This window comes from Sus scrofa, chromosome 4 (assembly GCF_000003025.6).
Source record: "Sus scrofa isolate TJ Tabasco breed Duroc chromosome 4, Sscrofa11.1, whole genome shotgun sequence".
Lineage (NCBI taxonomy): Eukaryota > Metazoa > Chordata > Mammalia > Artiodactyla > Suidae > Sus > Sus scrofa.
This window is the reverse complement of record NC_010446.5, coordinates 126948960-126965583: the sequence shown is the minus strand read 5'-3', so window position 1 is coordinate 126965583 and position 16624 is coordinate 126948960. Positions and strand designations below refer to the sequence as shown.

Sequence of the window (16624 nt, the reverse complement as noted above, 5' to 3'; positions counted from 1 at the left end):
TGTGGGCTCTGGGTCCAGGTGGCCTGGCCTAGATAACATTAAACAAGTTATTCAAGCTTTTTTCTATGCCTTGGTCTCCTCGTCTGTGAAATACCAAGAGCACCTGCCTCATCAGGTCAGGCTGACAATTAAAATCAGTAATGTCCACGACATTATTGGACGAAGGTTGCATATTAAGCACAACAGAAAGCGTATTGCTGTCACTGCTCTAATCAGCATCCTTCTCTTCATCTCTCGCAGAGGTATGGTCCATGCCCAGACTTAGCAACTCTGAACTCAAAGGACTAGAGTCAGGACTCATTCACTTTCTCAGCAAATATATGCTGAGGTCCCTACATCCCAGACGCTCTACTACCCTGGATGCCCCGCAGCATTGTCAAACCTTGTGCGTCTCTCTAGGGGGCTGTATCTGCTGTGTCACCAGCTTGAGGTCACAGTCCCATGCCATAGCCGTCCTTTTGTAATAGATTCAGTTTCTACTTCAAGCAATCAATATAAAGGACTTTGCCGTTGCAAAATCATTAAACACTGTGGATCTCCAGCCATTTGACATGTGAAAGTACAAGTAGACTTTCCCACATTATTAATTCCATGTCATTGCTGTTTCTTGTGGATTATTCTTTATTGGAACTGTGTGCTCATTGTTCAGATAATTCCACTTACGTGTGCTTCTTCCTGGGAAGCTTCCTCCGGGTGGATCCAAGGTGGATTTCACCTCATCCTACCTCACCTGCAGAAAGGACACGTCCTCTCTTACGCAAAATGCAATCTTATGGGACTGCTGGACATTCTTGGGGCTTAATATTCTTTTCAACAAATTGAAGCATTGTTGGAGGGATAGAAGTTGATGTAAGATTTTGTGTGAAAAGCAGCAAGTTTAGACATAACTATTTTATTTTCGAACACTTCCGTATGCTTTTTTTTTTTTTCTTTTTAGGGCTGCTCGTGCAAGCATATGGAGGTACCCAGGCTAGAGGTCGAATCAGAGCTGTAGCTGCTGGCCTACGCTACAGCCACAGCAACGCCAGCTCCATGCCGCGTCTTCGACCTACACCACAGCTCACGGCAACACTGGATCCTTAACCCACTGAGCGAGACCAGGGATCAAACCCACATCCTCATGGACCTTTCGTTGGGTTCTTAACCTGCTGAGCCACAGTGGGAATGCCCATTTCTATAATCTTTCATCTCTCGAAGAAGAAACAGTTTTTACAAATGCTTAGTAAATTCTCATTCTAGGAGTTGCGTTGCTGTGGCTCTGGCGTCGCTGGCGGCTACGGCTCCGATTCGACCCCTAGCCTGGGAACCTCCATATGCCGTGGGAGGGGCCCAAGAAATGGCAAAAAGACCAAAAAAAAAAAAATTCCCATTCTATGAAAGCGGTTCCATGTTCATCCATGCATGTCTAGGTTCTGGGTAGAGAGGAAAGAGGAAACGGCAAAGACAGACATTTCTGCCGTATTCCCTTCTTCCAACGCTTTTACTTCTCATACACAAGCGAACATAATCTTGGGAGGCTTCCAAGTCCAGACCGAGTCTGATAAGCGAGTATACATCCCAGACCAATGCCTGCTGGTCCCGGGCTTCAGTGAGCGGGAGAAACGCACATTTGTAAACGTGCATGAGTGGTCTTCAGATATGCATCGTGTCGTGCATTGCTCTGCGTCCCAAGAAAACTGTCGTCTTGTGTGTCGTTAAGTTAGACGCGAGGCGCAGAGGTCCGCCTTTCGTTTTTCCAACACGTGGGCGAAGAAGGAACATCTCGGTGCCGGAACGGAGTGTTGCATTCCCCAGGCAGAGGAGATGGACATTTATTGGACGTTATTGCTGCTTTCTCCGCACTAATGCCATTACGCGGCTCTCGGAGTCATGTAATTTGAAAATATGATTTCTGTGTTCCAGGTCATGCAAGACAAGATCATCTGCCTGCCGAAGAGAGTGCAGCCTTCTCAGAACCACGCTTCCGTCTCCAACGTCTCTCAGGCGGTGGCCAGCACCACGCCGCTGCCGCCCCCGAAGCCGGCGCCGGCTCACCCGGTCACGGTGGAGATGAAAGGCCTGAAGACGGACCTGGACCTCCAGCAGTACAGCTTCATCAACCAGATGTGCTACGAGCGCGCCCTGCACTGGTACGCCAAGTACTTCCCGTACCTCGTCCTCATCCACACGCTGGTCTTCATGCTCTGCAGCAACTTCTGGTTCAAGTTCCCCGGCTCGAGCTCCAAGATCGAGCACTTCATCTCCATCCTGGGCAAGTGCTTCGACTCCCCCTGGACCACCCGCGCGCTGTCGGAAGTGTCCGGGGAGGACTCGGAGGAAAAGGACAGCAGGAAGAACAACCTGAGCAGGTCCACCACCACCCAGTCTGGCCCCGAAGGCAGCCTGGTCAACTCGCAGTCTTTAAAGTCCATCCCTGAGAAGTTCGTGGTGGACAAGTCCACCGCGGGGGCTCTGGACAAGAAGGAGGGCGAGCAAGCCAAGGCTTTGTTCGAGAAGGTGAAGAAGTTCCGGCTGCACGTGGAAGAAGGCGACATCCTGTACGCCATGTATGTCCGCCAGACGGTCCTTAAGGTCATCAAATTCCTGATCATCATCGCCTACAACAGCGCCCTGGTTTCCAAGGTCCAGTTCACCGTGGACTGCGACGTGGACATCCAGGACATGACCGGATATAAAAACTTCTCCTGCAATCACACGATGGCGCACCTGTTCTCCAAGCTCTCCTTCTGCTACCTGTGCTTCGTCAGCATCTACGGCCTCACGTGCCTTTACACCTTGTACTGGCTCTTCTACCGCTCGCTGCGGGAGTACTCCTTCGAGTACGTCCGCCAGGAGACGGGCATCGACGACATTCCCGACGTGAAGAATGACTTTGCCTTCATGCTGCACATGATCGACCAGTACGACCCTCTGTACTCCAAGCGGTTCGCCGTCTTCCTGTCGGAAGTGAGCGAGAACAAACTGAAGCAGCTGAACCTCAATAACGAGTGGACGCCCGATAAGCTGCGGCAGAAGCTGCAGACCAACGCCCAGAGCCGCCTGGAGCTGCCCCTGGTCATGCTGTCCGGCCTGCCCGACACGGTGTTTGAAATCACCGAGCTGCAGGCCCTCAAGCTGGAAATCATGAAGAACGTGATGATCCCGGCCACCGTGGCGCAGCTCGACAGCCTGCAGGAGCTCTCCCTGCACCAGTGCTCCGTCAAGATCCACAGCGCGGCGCTCTCCTTCCTCAAGGACAACCTCAAGGTCTTGAGCGTCAAGTTCGACGACATGAGGGAGCTGCCCCCCTGGATGTACGGGCTCCGGAGCCTGGAGGAGCTCTACCTGGTGGGCTCGCTCAGCCACGATATTTCCAAGAACGTCACCCTCGAGTCTCTGCGGGACCTCAAGAGCCTCAAGATTCTCTCCATCAAAAGCAACGTCACCAAGATCCCGCAGGCCGTGGTGGACGTGGCCAGCCACCTGCAGAAGATGTGCATCCACAACGACGGCACCAAGCTGGTGATGCTCAACAATCTGAAGAAGATGACCAACCTGACGGAGCTGGAGCTGGTCCACTGCGACCTGGAGCGCATCCCCCACGCCGTGTTCAGCCTGCTCAGCCTCCAGGAGCTGGACCTCAAGGAAAACAATCTGAAATCCATAGAGGAGATCGTGAGCTTCCAGCACCTGAGGAAGCTGACGGTGCTAAAACTGTGGCACAACAGCATCGCCTACATCCCGGAGCACATCAAGAAACTCACCAGCCTGGAGCGTCTGTCCTTCAGCCACAACAAAATAGAGGTGCTGCCTTCCCACCTCTTCCTGTGCAACAAAATCCGATACCTGGACCTGTCCTACAACGACATTCGCTTTATCCCGCCCGAAATCGGGGTTCTGCAGAGTTTACAGTATTTCTCCATCACTTGCAACAAAGTGGAGAGCCTTCCGGACGAACTCTACTTCTGCAAGAAGCTCAAAACACTCAAGATTGGGAAGAACAGCCTCTCGGTGCTCTCGCCGAAAATCGGAAACTTGCTGTTCCTTTCCTATTTAGACGTGAAAGGCAATCACTTTGAAATCCTGCCTCCGGAGCTGGGCGACTGCCGCGCGCTGAAGCGAGCCGGACTGGTGGTCGAGGAAGCTCTGTTTGAAACTCTGCCTTCTGACGTCCGGGAGCAAATGAAAACAGAGTAGCTTATTTTTGTTGAAAGCTTGACTGAAACATGCTTCTACCAAATACAGTATAAATAATTCGGGAAGCTTAACGCCTTTCCTAGTTTATGAATTTTTTTTCTTATTCACACGAAACAAAATGTACACAGGGATTGCGTAAGGCGTTTGTATTTTTTAATAAAAATTTAATTGTATTTTTTCAGTATTAATATTTTAAAGTTTTATTTGTGCTGGAACCTAATGTATCTCTTGTTGTTGTTTGCTACTGACAGAAACCGATGGTTCCATCTGGGGGTTTTGTTGTCGTTTTGGTTTTGTTTGTTTGTTTTGGTTTTGGTTTTGTTTTTCAGTTCCTTCTTGCGAAAGGGAGGGAGTTTTACGTTGCATGCTTTTTGGTATTTTTTAGATAGATGAGGATATTTTGCCAAGGTCCTTTTCAGCTCATTGACACCTATACAGAGTCCTTATATTTGTTTTCATCGTATGTGTTCCAAGGAAGCTATGCTAGTTATTTTAACGCCAGCTGCCTTTTCCATTGGCCAAGTCCTTCATTCTACAGAAAATCCTTCTCTAGAGTGTAAATTCACAAAAGGGCCCTGTCGTAGACTCTTATTTTCAAATTTCCCCCTTGCCGCCAACAGAACCTTATACGTTATATTCTTTGATATACCTGACAGCTGTTTATCCTTAGGCAAGGATTTGTCAGTGAGTAAAGATAATTATCTTCCAACATCGGCTTCCTTGCATAGTTATGTATAATTTAACTGATTTACATGTTTACCGATATTTTAAAAGTACCCCTTGCAAAGGGAGGACAGAGGTTCTTCCCCTTTGAGACCAGGATGGCTGTGTGGGAACGGGTGCCCCGCCTTAGAGAAACTAGCTTTATTTTAATTAAAGTAGTAATTGAATTTAAAAATCAGAATTAGAAGCCTGGTTTTTTAGTAATTTGATCATCTTTGATATCTTGATATTTGAATACATCTAATGGAAAAAATGCACTGCTAAAGCACTCCGTGAACGAGCTGGGTGTGCTGTGCCCCTGCGCGGGGTGGCGTGGTGACGTACCCAACGTCTGCCTGTCACGCAAAATAATCGGCCTCTATGTATATATACTTATGGAGCTCGCTCGAGCCTGCCCGTGCTGAAAATGCTAGTGATGCAAAGCACAGAAGCTCTCTTTGGCTTAAAAGAAGTATCTCATCTAAAATGGTTCTATTACCTTTTTTTTTTTTTTTTTTTTTTAAGGGTGAATAAATTGCTCAGTACATGTCACTTAGGAGTAATTTTTGCCCGGTGGTCAGCAGAAGTTTCATTTCCCTCTCTCTATTTAAAAATCCAACATGGTATATGGGTCTTGGGCAAATTGTTTTCACTGACTCTTAAGCTGTGTGGAACAGGAAAATGAAAAGCACTACCTGTGCCCTCGATCCAGACCAATACTCCTGTCACGGGAATTTGGTTTTATGCTCCAACTCCACATGGTCTGATCTAAGGAAGTTTTGTGACCTAGCAGAAAAAGCAGGGAAGTGGTTTGGGGTTTCAAAATGCTGCTTGTACATTTACTTCTCAATCCTGGTGGCTTTTTTGCGTAAAGCGACTTTGAGTCATACGTGGAACACAGCTGTAGGGACTGCTCAGCAGCTCTCCGTACTTCAGTTGTGTTTTAAATGCTATGATACATCATGGGGTAAAAGATTTGAGAAAGAGATGCTTTTCGTTTATGTAAAAATTGAATCACGTAGACCAAAGTGCTTTGCTGTTTCTGCTCTGTGGTCAAGTGTTAAAAGGTGATACCCTATCGCTGTGTGTTTATTTCAACCTGGAACTGAAACAATATGTTTAAAATAGCAACATGGTTATTTCTCATAGGACAAAAATCTTCAATTCTAGAATGTTGTTAGATCTTGATCATGACCGATGTGCTGTATTTATAGCCCTACCTGTTTGAAACAAACAGACCAACCAAAACCTGAAAGACTGTCAGTGGCTGAGCATGACAAGAATACCCCTCTCCAGAGGTGAGCTTGGATAACTACTGGTGAAACACTGGGTGCACTATTTTTCTGGATAACATTTATAGTTGTTTTCTATATCCCCTTAAAAAAGGGATCTATTCAGGTTAAAAATCATATTTATGCTCAAGTCTTTATCTGGTGTCAACTCAGAATCTCATATGGGTTCATAACTGAAGTTGTCACTAGCAGTTAGGTCTTTGTGACAATTTACTCAACATGCCAAAAGAATTTGATTTACTTTCTTCATTATTCACAGGCTGACCCCCAACCTAAGTTCTAAATAACGTCCAATAAATCACTAGAGTTCTGACTTCATGTTTTAACTAGGAAGGAAACTTCATAGATGTTTCTATTAGATTTTATAAAAATCCAGAATACTCAGACTTCATCTTGAGTCGAGGTTTTCTGACTCTGGCCCTTTTAATATTGTATATTTTTTGTTCACATTCCTAAGTAAACAGCATTTAATTACTCTTTAGCCTTTAAATGGGAAACTCAGGTAAATGAACTGCTGACTTTTCTAAAGTTCTTTAATGAATCAACTCAGTGTTAAAGGGATTTTTTCACCTGATCCCTTTCATGTCTTACAAGTGCTCTTGCTGAAAAGGGACAACTTGCTCTATTTATCCACCTTCTATAAGATTCATGCGAAACCGCTTATGTAAATATAAAAGCATCCTATGAACTCTTTAAATCCTACGGCTCCTGGACACCCATGGCGAGTATACCTTGGGGTCAGTTCTAATGGTGACGTGTAGAACAGACCACTGCCTGGTGATGGTCTGGCTGAGACAAAGCATCTACGTACATCCCAGTGGAACTCGCCTAAGACCACACCTCGGAAAACGAGATGTGTGTTGGTTTTCATGTTGTTTTGCTTCTGACACAGCACTTTTACATCAATGTTCTTGCTACAGTGAAACCTGTTACGGACGCCTGTAGATGTGCTGGTTGTTCCCCCTTTCCCCTGTCTTGGGTTCCCGTGCAGCTGTGATAATGGGTTCCAACGACTCACACGGCATCCCGGGCAGCAGGCACTGCTTTTTCAGCAAGGCTTGGAGAGAAGCCTGCTACGAGTATTCTGTCCAGTCAGAGGTGCCTCCTTATTTGCCTCTCCAGCCGTCTTTGTCGAGAGGTGCTGAAGCCCCCTGGGATCCTCCTTGGGTTCCTTGGGATGAGGAAATTCTTGCAATAGGCTCTCTTAACGATTTCTGCTCATAAGAAAGACAAGAAACAAATCTCTATACCTCTTGTTACCATTTCCCCCAAAAGTTTGTTATTACGTTCCTACTTCTAAGAAAACTCCCTTGTTAAGAAGTTTTATTTACTCTCTTCCTCATAGCACACACCTGATCAACTGTAGTGATACATTTACTTAAACAGTCAACATCCATGAGACCTGTCTTTGTGAACACGGTCAGCAGGACTCAGCCGTGGCTAGATGAGATAAACGCCAAAACCCTTTCAAGCTGTGTCTAGAAACTAAATTAAGATTCAACGTACATTCGTCTATGAATCCTGAATGGGATAAGGCCATGCAAGCAGTTCACATTTTTGGTAAGATCTCAATAACTCAGGGTAGGTGGTGTTCCATCTCAAAAACAGCACAGTTATTAGCGAAAGGAATGCCTCCATGGCCTGTACGATTGTCTCAGCTTTTTTTTTTTTTTTTTTTTTGTCTCTTCAGACACGTTGTAAGTCACCCTGGACAGTCTCAACTAGACCCGCACTGATTTTTCAGATTCAGGCCTCAGTGACATGCTTCTACTATAATTTCACACCAGCGTTCCAAACTAGCTACCCAGTCTTCCTCCCTCTTCCCAGAGCCTCTCCCTGATAAAGGGAGCATCCTTAAATTCATTTTGGGGAGAGGCAAGAGGGTCTTCTCCCCACCCCCGAAGGAATTCTTTTAATTAGAAGATTTTTTAAAGGGGTATACAGCTTTGAACAACTTCATTTCTCAGCCATGTTAAACAATTCCTGTGTGTAGTTTTGAACGTGGTATAAATTTGCTTTCTACTGAATACCGGTCCCTCTGGCACCCAATTCTGCCTATTGAATGACTCTTTTTACCAGAGTTGCAACTCAATGCCTTATGTGTTCACTTCGTTTTCCTTCTGCTGCTTGTTTTCTCTCACTGAATGTGTTCAGATTGTGTCAAATGCTGGCAACACCTCTAAGACTTTTAAGGAAATGCTTGAACGTGGATTTGTCGTAATGTAAATTCATGATACAATGTCTTAATGTTATTTGGCTCTGTAGTACATCGGAACAGAAAATAACTTAAATAAAGTCATTTTTGTAATTTAAAAGCTGTCCCTTTCTTATTCGTGTGTAGAAGTCACATTTCCTTTTGCCTCTCTCTTGTGGTTTTGCATATTCTGTTACTAGGTCTCCCTGCACGCTGCAGGAAATAGGCTGCATGCATCCTTTCACTGGTTTTTAGCCAGATTCCGCAATTGTGCCTAATTATTTCCTTCCTTAATTCTCTGTACTGCATCTACCCAAGGTGCCCTAGAGTTTCATTTGGGTTCATTAGTGCCTTACTGTGTAATAGCGCAATTTATGTGCATTTGCCAGATCAGGTTGTACCACGGCTGTGCAGTCCAGCTTTCAGTAGACACTTCTGGTGATGGTTACTTAAATCGGAACGGGTCTCTACCAGTAGGAGGCCTCCTCTAGTTAAAAGCATACACCCTGAAAACGAACACGGCCCTGAGGGGCTCCTGACCACAAAAACCTGTCTGCATCCCCATTTCTTGTTCTTGGGAAATGGGCCTCATTCAGCCACCACCACTTTCCCTGAGTTCCTAGGGGCGCGTCCAGACAGCTGCTGATCGGGGAAGGGAGGGGATGCAGAGACCAGGGAGGAACAGGCAGGGGCAGCTTAGAGTCCTTCCTTGTCCTTCTCCCGGGCTCAACTGCACCTTAAACCCCATCGCCCATAAGCTGAAGATTAGGCACCCTGGGGACAATGGCCTGTGGGCTAAAGATTATTAGCACACGATGTTTTCAGGAACTTTCCTAGTTTGTTCTCATCTCTGATCCACACACCCTCTTCACAAGCACTGCTATTCTCGGCAACGACGCAGAAGACCCCCAGCGTGATCAGGCCGAGACCTCCCGACTCCAGCTTTGATGACTAAGCCTCCCCCAAAGGAAGAAGAATGCATGTTTGTCCCAATCCTGATTCCTGTCTGAAACCTGTCTTTCTCCTTTTTACCATAAAACCCCTCGCGATCCTTCGCCATGGGGGGCATGGTCTTCAGGGCATCAGCCTGCCCTGACCCTCCTTTGCCTGGCAAAGCAATAAAGCTATTTTTTTCTTCTTTACCTAAAACTCTGTCTCTGAGTTTCAGTTTGGCACCGGCAAACAGAGGCAACAACCCTAAGCTTAGGGAAGCCCTTTATAGGAAAACTCTATGTACCACTCATGCGTAAGAAAATTGTGATTGGTAAATTTTGAAGCTAAATTGTCACGATGTATTTTTTTCCTATTCTTTTTTTTTTTTTTTTTGGTCTTTTTAGGGCCACAACCAAGGCATACAGAGGCTCCCAGGCTAGGGGTCAAATCGGAGTTGTAGCCACTGGCCTACACCACAGCCACAGCAATGCCAGATCTGAGCCGTGTCTGCGACCTACACTACAGCTAATGGCAACGCCAGATCCTTAACCCACGGAGCAGGGCCAGGGATCGAACCTGCATCCTCATGGATACTAGTCAGGTTCGTTTCCACTGAGCCATGATGAGAACTCCTTTTTCTAGTCATTTATGACTCAGTGATCTTACTAATAATCAACTGATAGTCCTTTGAGGTGAGGAAGGATAGTGAGTATGGTGAGAGGTCACGCAAATGTGTGTATCCGAAACTTGGCAAGGATCACGTGAGAGCTCGGGAGATACTCCAGAGACAAGAGCTGAGATGGGCAACGAATTAGAGATACCGTGGGGTTTCAGAGCAACCTGCGCATAAGGAAAACTCTCTGTCCACCGCCACCTCGGTCTTTTCATTTCTCTAGAACATTGCAATTAACGCTGAAATTAACTAAATTGATTCCGTTATTCCTATTAGTCTTGACTACCAACATATAAGATAAAAAATTTGATTTGGACGTAGACGTACAGAGAGGGAAGTCACTAAAGCCAATTTTAGACTCAGTGGGATACTTAACTAGCTGTAGCACAAGGCCTGTGCGTTTCCGAATGTATGCTTGACTGACATCTTAAGCTGTGTTGTGTTTGTCTGTAAATCTTTGAATACAGGTTATACTTTAGATGTCACAGTTAAACATTTCTGAACAAAGCAAGGTGCAAGTAAACATTTAGATGATCAGGCAAACCAAGACTATTTTCAGAGTTTAGACAGTTTGCATAAAAAAATATGGCATTAGGGAGTTCCCCTCCTGGCTCAGTGGTTAATGAACCTGACTAGGATCCATGAGGACGCAGGTTCGATCCCCAGACTCACTCAGTGGGTTAAGGATCAAAGCATTGTCGTGGCTGTGGTGTAGGCCAGCAGCTACAGCTCCAATTGGATCCCTTGCCCGAGAACTTCCATATGCCTCGAATGCGGCCCTAAAAAGAAAAAGAAAAAAAAAAGGCGTTGGGCAAAGATATTGTTACCAAACATCTGAACTGAACTGACCACTGATCATTTTGATTCAGGGTTTTTTCTGTTGTAAAGTTTGGGAACAAATAGGAGATAGACTTTTTCTTTAGGTTTTTTTGGGGGGGTTATTTCTTTAAGAAATTAATTTTTTTAATTGAAGTATAGTTGATTTATAATGTTATAATAGTTTCAGGTATACAGCAAAGTGATTCAGATATATTCATATATATATATATATATTCAGATATATATGTTAGTTTTCAGATTATTTCCCATTATAAGTTATCACAAGTTATTGAATATAATTCCCTGTTCTATAAAGTAGGATCTTGCTATGGAATTAATTTCAACTCAAGTTACAACCCAGACATTACCATTGAAAAGTATTTAGTTCCATTCTTATTTGAAGTCTCAGATTTTGGGGAAAGTGCCCTTAGGCAAAATGTAAGTTTTGCATTTTATATCTCCTCCATAGTTCTTCTAAGAAAAAAAAAGCAACTTCTCATCAATGATTTTGGCATAGGAAAAAATTACAATATGACTTCAAGATGAATTACAAGAATCTCAGGATTCTGCTGTAGTTTCACATTGACTACGTGGAGTTACTTCGGTAGCAACATACTCTAGGTAACATCTGGACAGCTTTCAACATACTAGGCTGGTCTAGTCCAAGAATAAATAAAACCAGTGGAAAACCATGAAGATATAATCCTTATAAGTTTGAGAAATAAATATCCATACACTTATGAAGTTGTTGATATGTTCCATTTACGTCTGAATTGTATGTATAAATTATATTTCAGAATGATTTAAGTTGCTTTAGGCAAAATGATTTGTGATGTAGCCAATCTCAACAAAAACCTGAGGCCACGCACATCAATGACCTCAAAGTGCTGTTTAAGCAAAAAGTAACCTGACACTTGTTGGGACGTTAAGGAAGACATCATACAGGATTTATTACTTAGGCGGAGTTTTTCCTGAAATCTCTCCGGGTTCTAACCTCTGGTGATGTGACTTAGAGATTTGGGAGTCACATTCTGAGCCTTAACAATATCAGCATGTTAACAGGTTTTGTTGATTTATGCATCCAGAAAAAGAGGCAGGATATTGACTGCTGCTACTTTAGTGAGGAAGTAATTTTTTTCTTTGTTTTGTTTTTTTAATTGAAGTATAGTTGGTTTACAATGTTGTGTTAGTTTCAGGTGTACAGCAAAGTGATTCAGTTTTATACATATATGTGTGTGTGCATATATATATATATATATATATACATCTTTTTCAGATTATTTTCCATTATAGGTTATTATAAGAAGTGAGGAAATATTTAAAATGAGTTAATGCTCATGAAATTGCAAACTAATAAATCACCTTCAGTCAAAACTACTCAATCTAAACATTTAGCTACATAAATATTTTGTTAAATCCAGATAACCTGTCAAAGAAACTGTACTGGTATCAAATGGGAAAAATGGGAAAAATGTCAGAGGGAACAAATGCCTGATTTCTATTACATAAGGCTTTCATTTGATGCGGGGGATGGGGAAAATAGAGGTGTGACTTGGTAAACTGGGAGCCTTCTGACGAAGGATGCTCAAAGCACTTTCTAAAATTCAGGCTGATTTGTTGTCCTTAAATTCTACCAACAACATTTAAACAATCAAGTCTCAAGTACGGCAGAATATAGCTAGACCATTATTTTCAAAGAGTTTTTCCTAACTCAGCAACTGACATAACAAAATAAAAAAAATAAAGTTAAACAAATGTTTAAAAAGAAACTACTAGTGATTACTGATTGCTCTAATTGTAAATCTGTTCAAAAGCAGCTCCTGTCGTGGCTCAACCGTTAACAAATCTGACTAGCATCCATGGGGACGCAGGTTTGATCCCCGGCCTCGCTCAGTGGGTTAAGTATTGCTGTGAGCTGTGGTGTAGGTCCCAGACTCGGCTTGGATCTGGCGTTGCTGTGGCTGTGGTGTAGGCCGGCAGCTGTAGCTCTGATTGGCCCCCTAGCCTGGGAACCTCCATAAGCCGTGGTGCGGCCCTAAAAAAATAAAACCAAATAAAATAAGGCAAAAAATAAAAATAAATAAATGTTTAAGAACTTGCATCAAAAATGCCTGAAATTTGTCTCCAAAACCTTATGATAAATGCTGATAATAGCACTGACTGACTACCTCGTAGTAAAGAACTGTTCAGACAGAAGTTTCAGTCTAGGTTGTTTTAAAATGTTTAGACTTACGCATATTTTTTTCTTATGTGTATAAAGGAGAAACAAACATATGCAAATGTATCCAGGACTCTATAAATGCTTCAGAGAGGCCTGACGATACTTTATCTATGTACTTTAATTGATTAGACAGGGACGCATGCAGTGATAAGTATTCACGGAAACGCCCCTTCTGTCTTCAATTCTGTTCATCCAAATCTAATTTGGGCTCTGCTGTCATTAAGGTGCCTGAGACTTTTTCAAAGAGCTTTGAGACTTATTTAGAATGTCTCATAACTCTTTCTACCTGCCCCCTTACCACTTATGACGTGGTTATTTCAGGACCCAGCCTCTCTCTCCTTACAGAGCTGGAATTCCAATGTTGGCAGAAACCAAGATTTCATTTACCTTCATATTTTTCTGGAGGGCCTCCCACTGGGACGTCAATGCAATGGGCGATGAAAAATAGATTTTGCTACATCACCCAAAAGGCGTTCCTCCATCAGCCGACGGCCTTGGAGCTATGAAGACAGCACCCCGTTCAAACGGGGCTTGTCATACTTTCCTAGAGCTGCCGCAACAAGTCACACACACTGTGGCTTAAACAAGCAGGTTATTGCCTTAGCGTTCTGGATCAAGGTGTCAGCAGGCTTGCTTGGTTCCTTCTGTGGGCTGTGAGAGAGAATCTGTTCCACGCTTCTGTGCTGTCTTCGGGGGGCCGGTGGTTGGCCATCTCTGGCCATCCTTGTCTTGTAGGTGCATCCCCCCGTCTCTGCCTGCATCTTCAGGTGACATGCTCCCCATGCATGTCCTGTGTCCAAACTTCCCCTTTGTGTAAGGACGTGGTCCTGTTGGATCAGGGCCCACCCTAATGCCCCCTTCTTGATTTCATAATCTCCAAAGACCCTATTTCCACATAAGATTCCGTTCACAGGGACTGGGGGGTTAGGACTTCAACTTGGAGCAGGGAGGGAGCACAATTCAATTCATAACACTGGGCAAGATCATTTTCTTTTTTCTGTCTTTTTTTTTTTTTTTTTTTTTTTTTGCTTTTTTTCAGGGCCACACCCACGGCATATAGAGGTTCCCAGGCTAGGGGTGGAATTGGAGCTGCAGCCGCCGGGCTACACCACAGCCCCAGCAACGTGGGACCCATGAGTCTCACCTGTGACCTACACCACAGTTCAGGGCAATGCTGGATCCTTAACCCACTGAGAGAGGCCAGGGATCGAACCCGCATTCTCATGGATACTAGTTGGGTTTGTTACTGCTGAGCCACAACAGAAACTCCGATAATTCCCTTTCTTGATGAAGCGATTACTGTCCAGGTTTCTTAGAACCATGGAATTTGGAGCCCTTGGTCAGTCCAGAGGTGTTCAAATCATGTTCAGAAACTCTGAACTCGCCAACAAGTATCTCAGGAGGCCTCAGGGGCTGGATAGGGCTCCGGGTTTCATACCTGCACCCATTACTTTTGCCATGGAACAAACTACCCAAAACTTACTAGGGGACCTCAACTACTTTATCACACTCGCAGACTCTGTGGATAAGGAATCTGGACAAGAAACAGCAAAGGCAGCTCACCTCTGCCGCACGGTGTCTGGGACCTCCTTCGGGAAGACTCGATGGCTGGGAGCTAGAAGCGTCTGGAAATGTCTCTGCTCCCACGTCCGGCGTTTGATCTGGCTGCTGGCTGGAACCTCAGTCCGGCCTCTCCGTACCGCCTGGGCGTCCTCAGAGAGATCGTAGGTGGTGGCTTAGGGCTCCGCAGTGACCATTCCAACGGCAGAAAGCACAGTGCCTTTCATGACCTCCCTTCCGTCATGTTCTATGGGTTGAAATAGTTGCAAATCTTGCCCCGTTGAGGGGCAGAGACACGTCCCTTTCCATGCCAGGAGCGTCGCAGTCACATCATGAGAAGTATATGCGGAAAGGGAGACGTTGTGGAGGCATCTGTAGCAAGTGATGATCTGGAGTTCCCGCAGTGCCTCAGCGGAAACGAATCTGACTGACCTCCAGGAGGACGCGGGTTTGATCCCACTCAGTGGGTGGAGGATCTGTCACTGCTGTGAGCTGTGGCGTAGGTCGGCAGCTGCAGCTCTGATTCGCCCCCTGGCCTGGGAACGTCCATACGCCACAGGTGCGGCCCCGAAAAGACAAATAACAATAATAATAAAAAGATAACCCGTCTCACCATCCACGCCACCCTTTTCAACCATCGGGCAGCACCTCCCAGGTGCTTTTCATAACCGCGGATTACGAAACCGGTGATTTTCATTTAAAAAAAAAAAAAAAGGAATTGAGAAAGCCAGCATTTTTTTCCCTTTTTTTGTTTCTAATTTCCTTGGCAAGCTGGGAGATCCTGGCAAAATACCTATTATGAAATAACTGGAAGAAAGCCATCATTTCATTGTATTGAATCACATCTTAAAAAGTTGTCGAAGTGTTGACAACGTATAAGCAAGGTCTTTCAAAAAGGTTAATTGATTATCATGTGCTTCTCCCAAGGTCAGCCAGAATTTCCTAGGTTGCTCAGAGATACACGTGTACACACGCGCGCGCACACGCACATGCCCCTGGCCTGTGACTTCCAGAAAATTAGTAAGAGGAAAAGTCTCATCCGCATCCCTGGGGAGAGCACAGAGACGTGCAGTGGTCCCTTAGCCAAGTTCCTCAGCTTCCGTTCTTCTCCAGGCCTGGGAGTCGGCCTCCTGCCCTGGCTCCCTGCTGGCCAAACCCTCCCAGCCACACAGCTCAGGGGCAAGGACAGGTCTCTGAGGCCTCCGACCCCTCCCTGCAGCAGCCTCTCTGTGAGGTCCTACCCTTCTAGCTCAGAAGGAACAACCGGGGGCTGGAAACGTTTTCTAGGAAGCAATTACTCACGAGCACAGGGACCCGCAACGCCCCAGAGATGTTCTCCAGCACGCAGTTTAAACCAATGCCTCGCAGCCAGCGGGCAGCCTGCCCCGGTCCAGCGGAGGTCTGTGCAGCGCCGCCCGAGGGGCTGTGCTCGCCCTCCAGGCTGGAGCCTCCCAGCCGCTTCCCGGGGGCTCTGCTCGCTCTGCTCATGCTTATAAAACCCAGCCACGTGCCTCGTCCTTCAGAGGGAACAGCTGTTGGCGAGCGCCTCCCATCACCAGGTGGTACCACAAGGGTCAGCCGGAGTCTGAATGTCCGGAGGTTCTGATGAAACCGGCTCTTCCCCCGCCCCAGCCCTCCCCCCAGTTCCCACATCTCTGGTGTGTTCTCGGACTCGGGCCACTGGCTCTCCATCTCGGTTTCCATAGACTGTCTTCCTCGCCTCCCCTCCCAAGTCCACCTGTTCGATCCCTGTTCCCCACCTGAGAGTCCTGCTTTCCCCCAACGCACACCCCCGGCCCCGGTGCTTTGGTACAGAGATGGTCATGACGGCTTTGGGGAGATGCGGGCTCGGGGAGAGCCACGCAGGTCACTGCAGAGCCCCAAACTTGTACAAGCCTGGGGGGGGGGGCGCTGTTTGGCCACGCCCCCACCTCCCTTCCCTCCCCTCCCCCCAGCCCCCTGTCTTGGCTCCGCGCCACCAGGCCCCCATCTCACATCCCTCACTTCCAGAGCCCCGGGCAGGCTCACCTTCTCCCACATCTACCCCCTCACCC

The 16624-nt window shown here is 45.9% G+C and overlaps 1 protein-coding gene across 3 annotated transcripts in view; it reads left to right on the top strand.

Annotated features, from left to right (window-relative positions):
• The window catches only part of LRRC8C (leucine rich repeat containing 8 family member C), a 121944-nt gene extending 113459 nt beyond the window's left edge, over positions 1-8485 (top strand). For all 3 annotated transcript variants that reach the window (XM_001929205.6, XM_005663701.3, XM_013997403.2), the window contains exon 3: positions 1903-8485. In XM_001929205.6, coding sequence (XP_001929240.4) covers positions 1903-4176 — 2274 coding nt within the window. In that variant the 3' untranslated portion in view covers positions 4177-8485. The remainder of the gene's footprint in view (positions 1-1902) is intronic.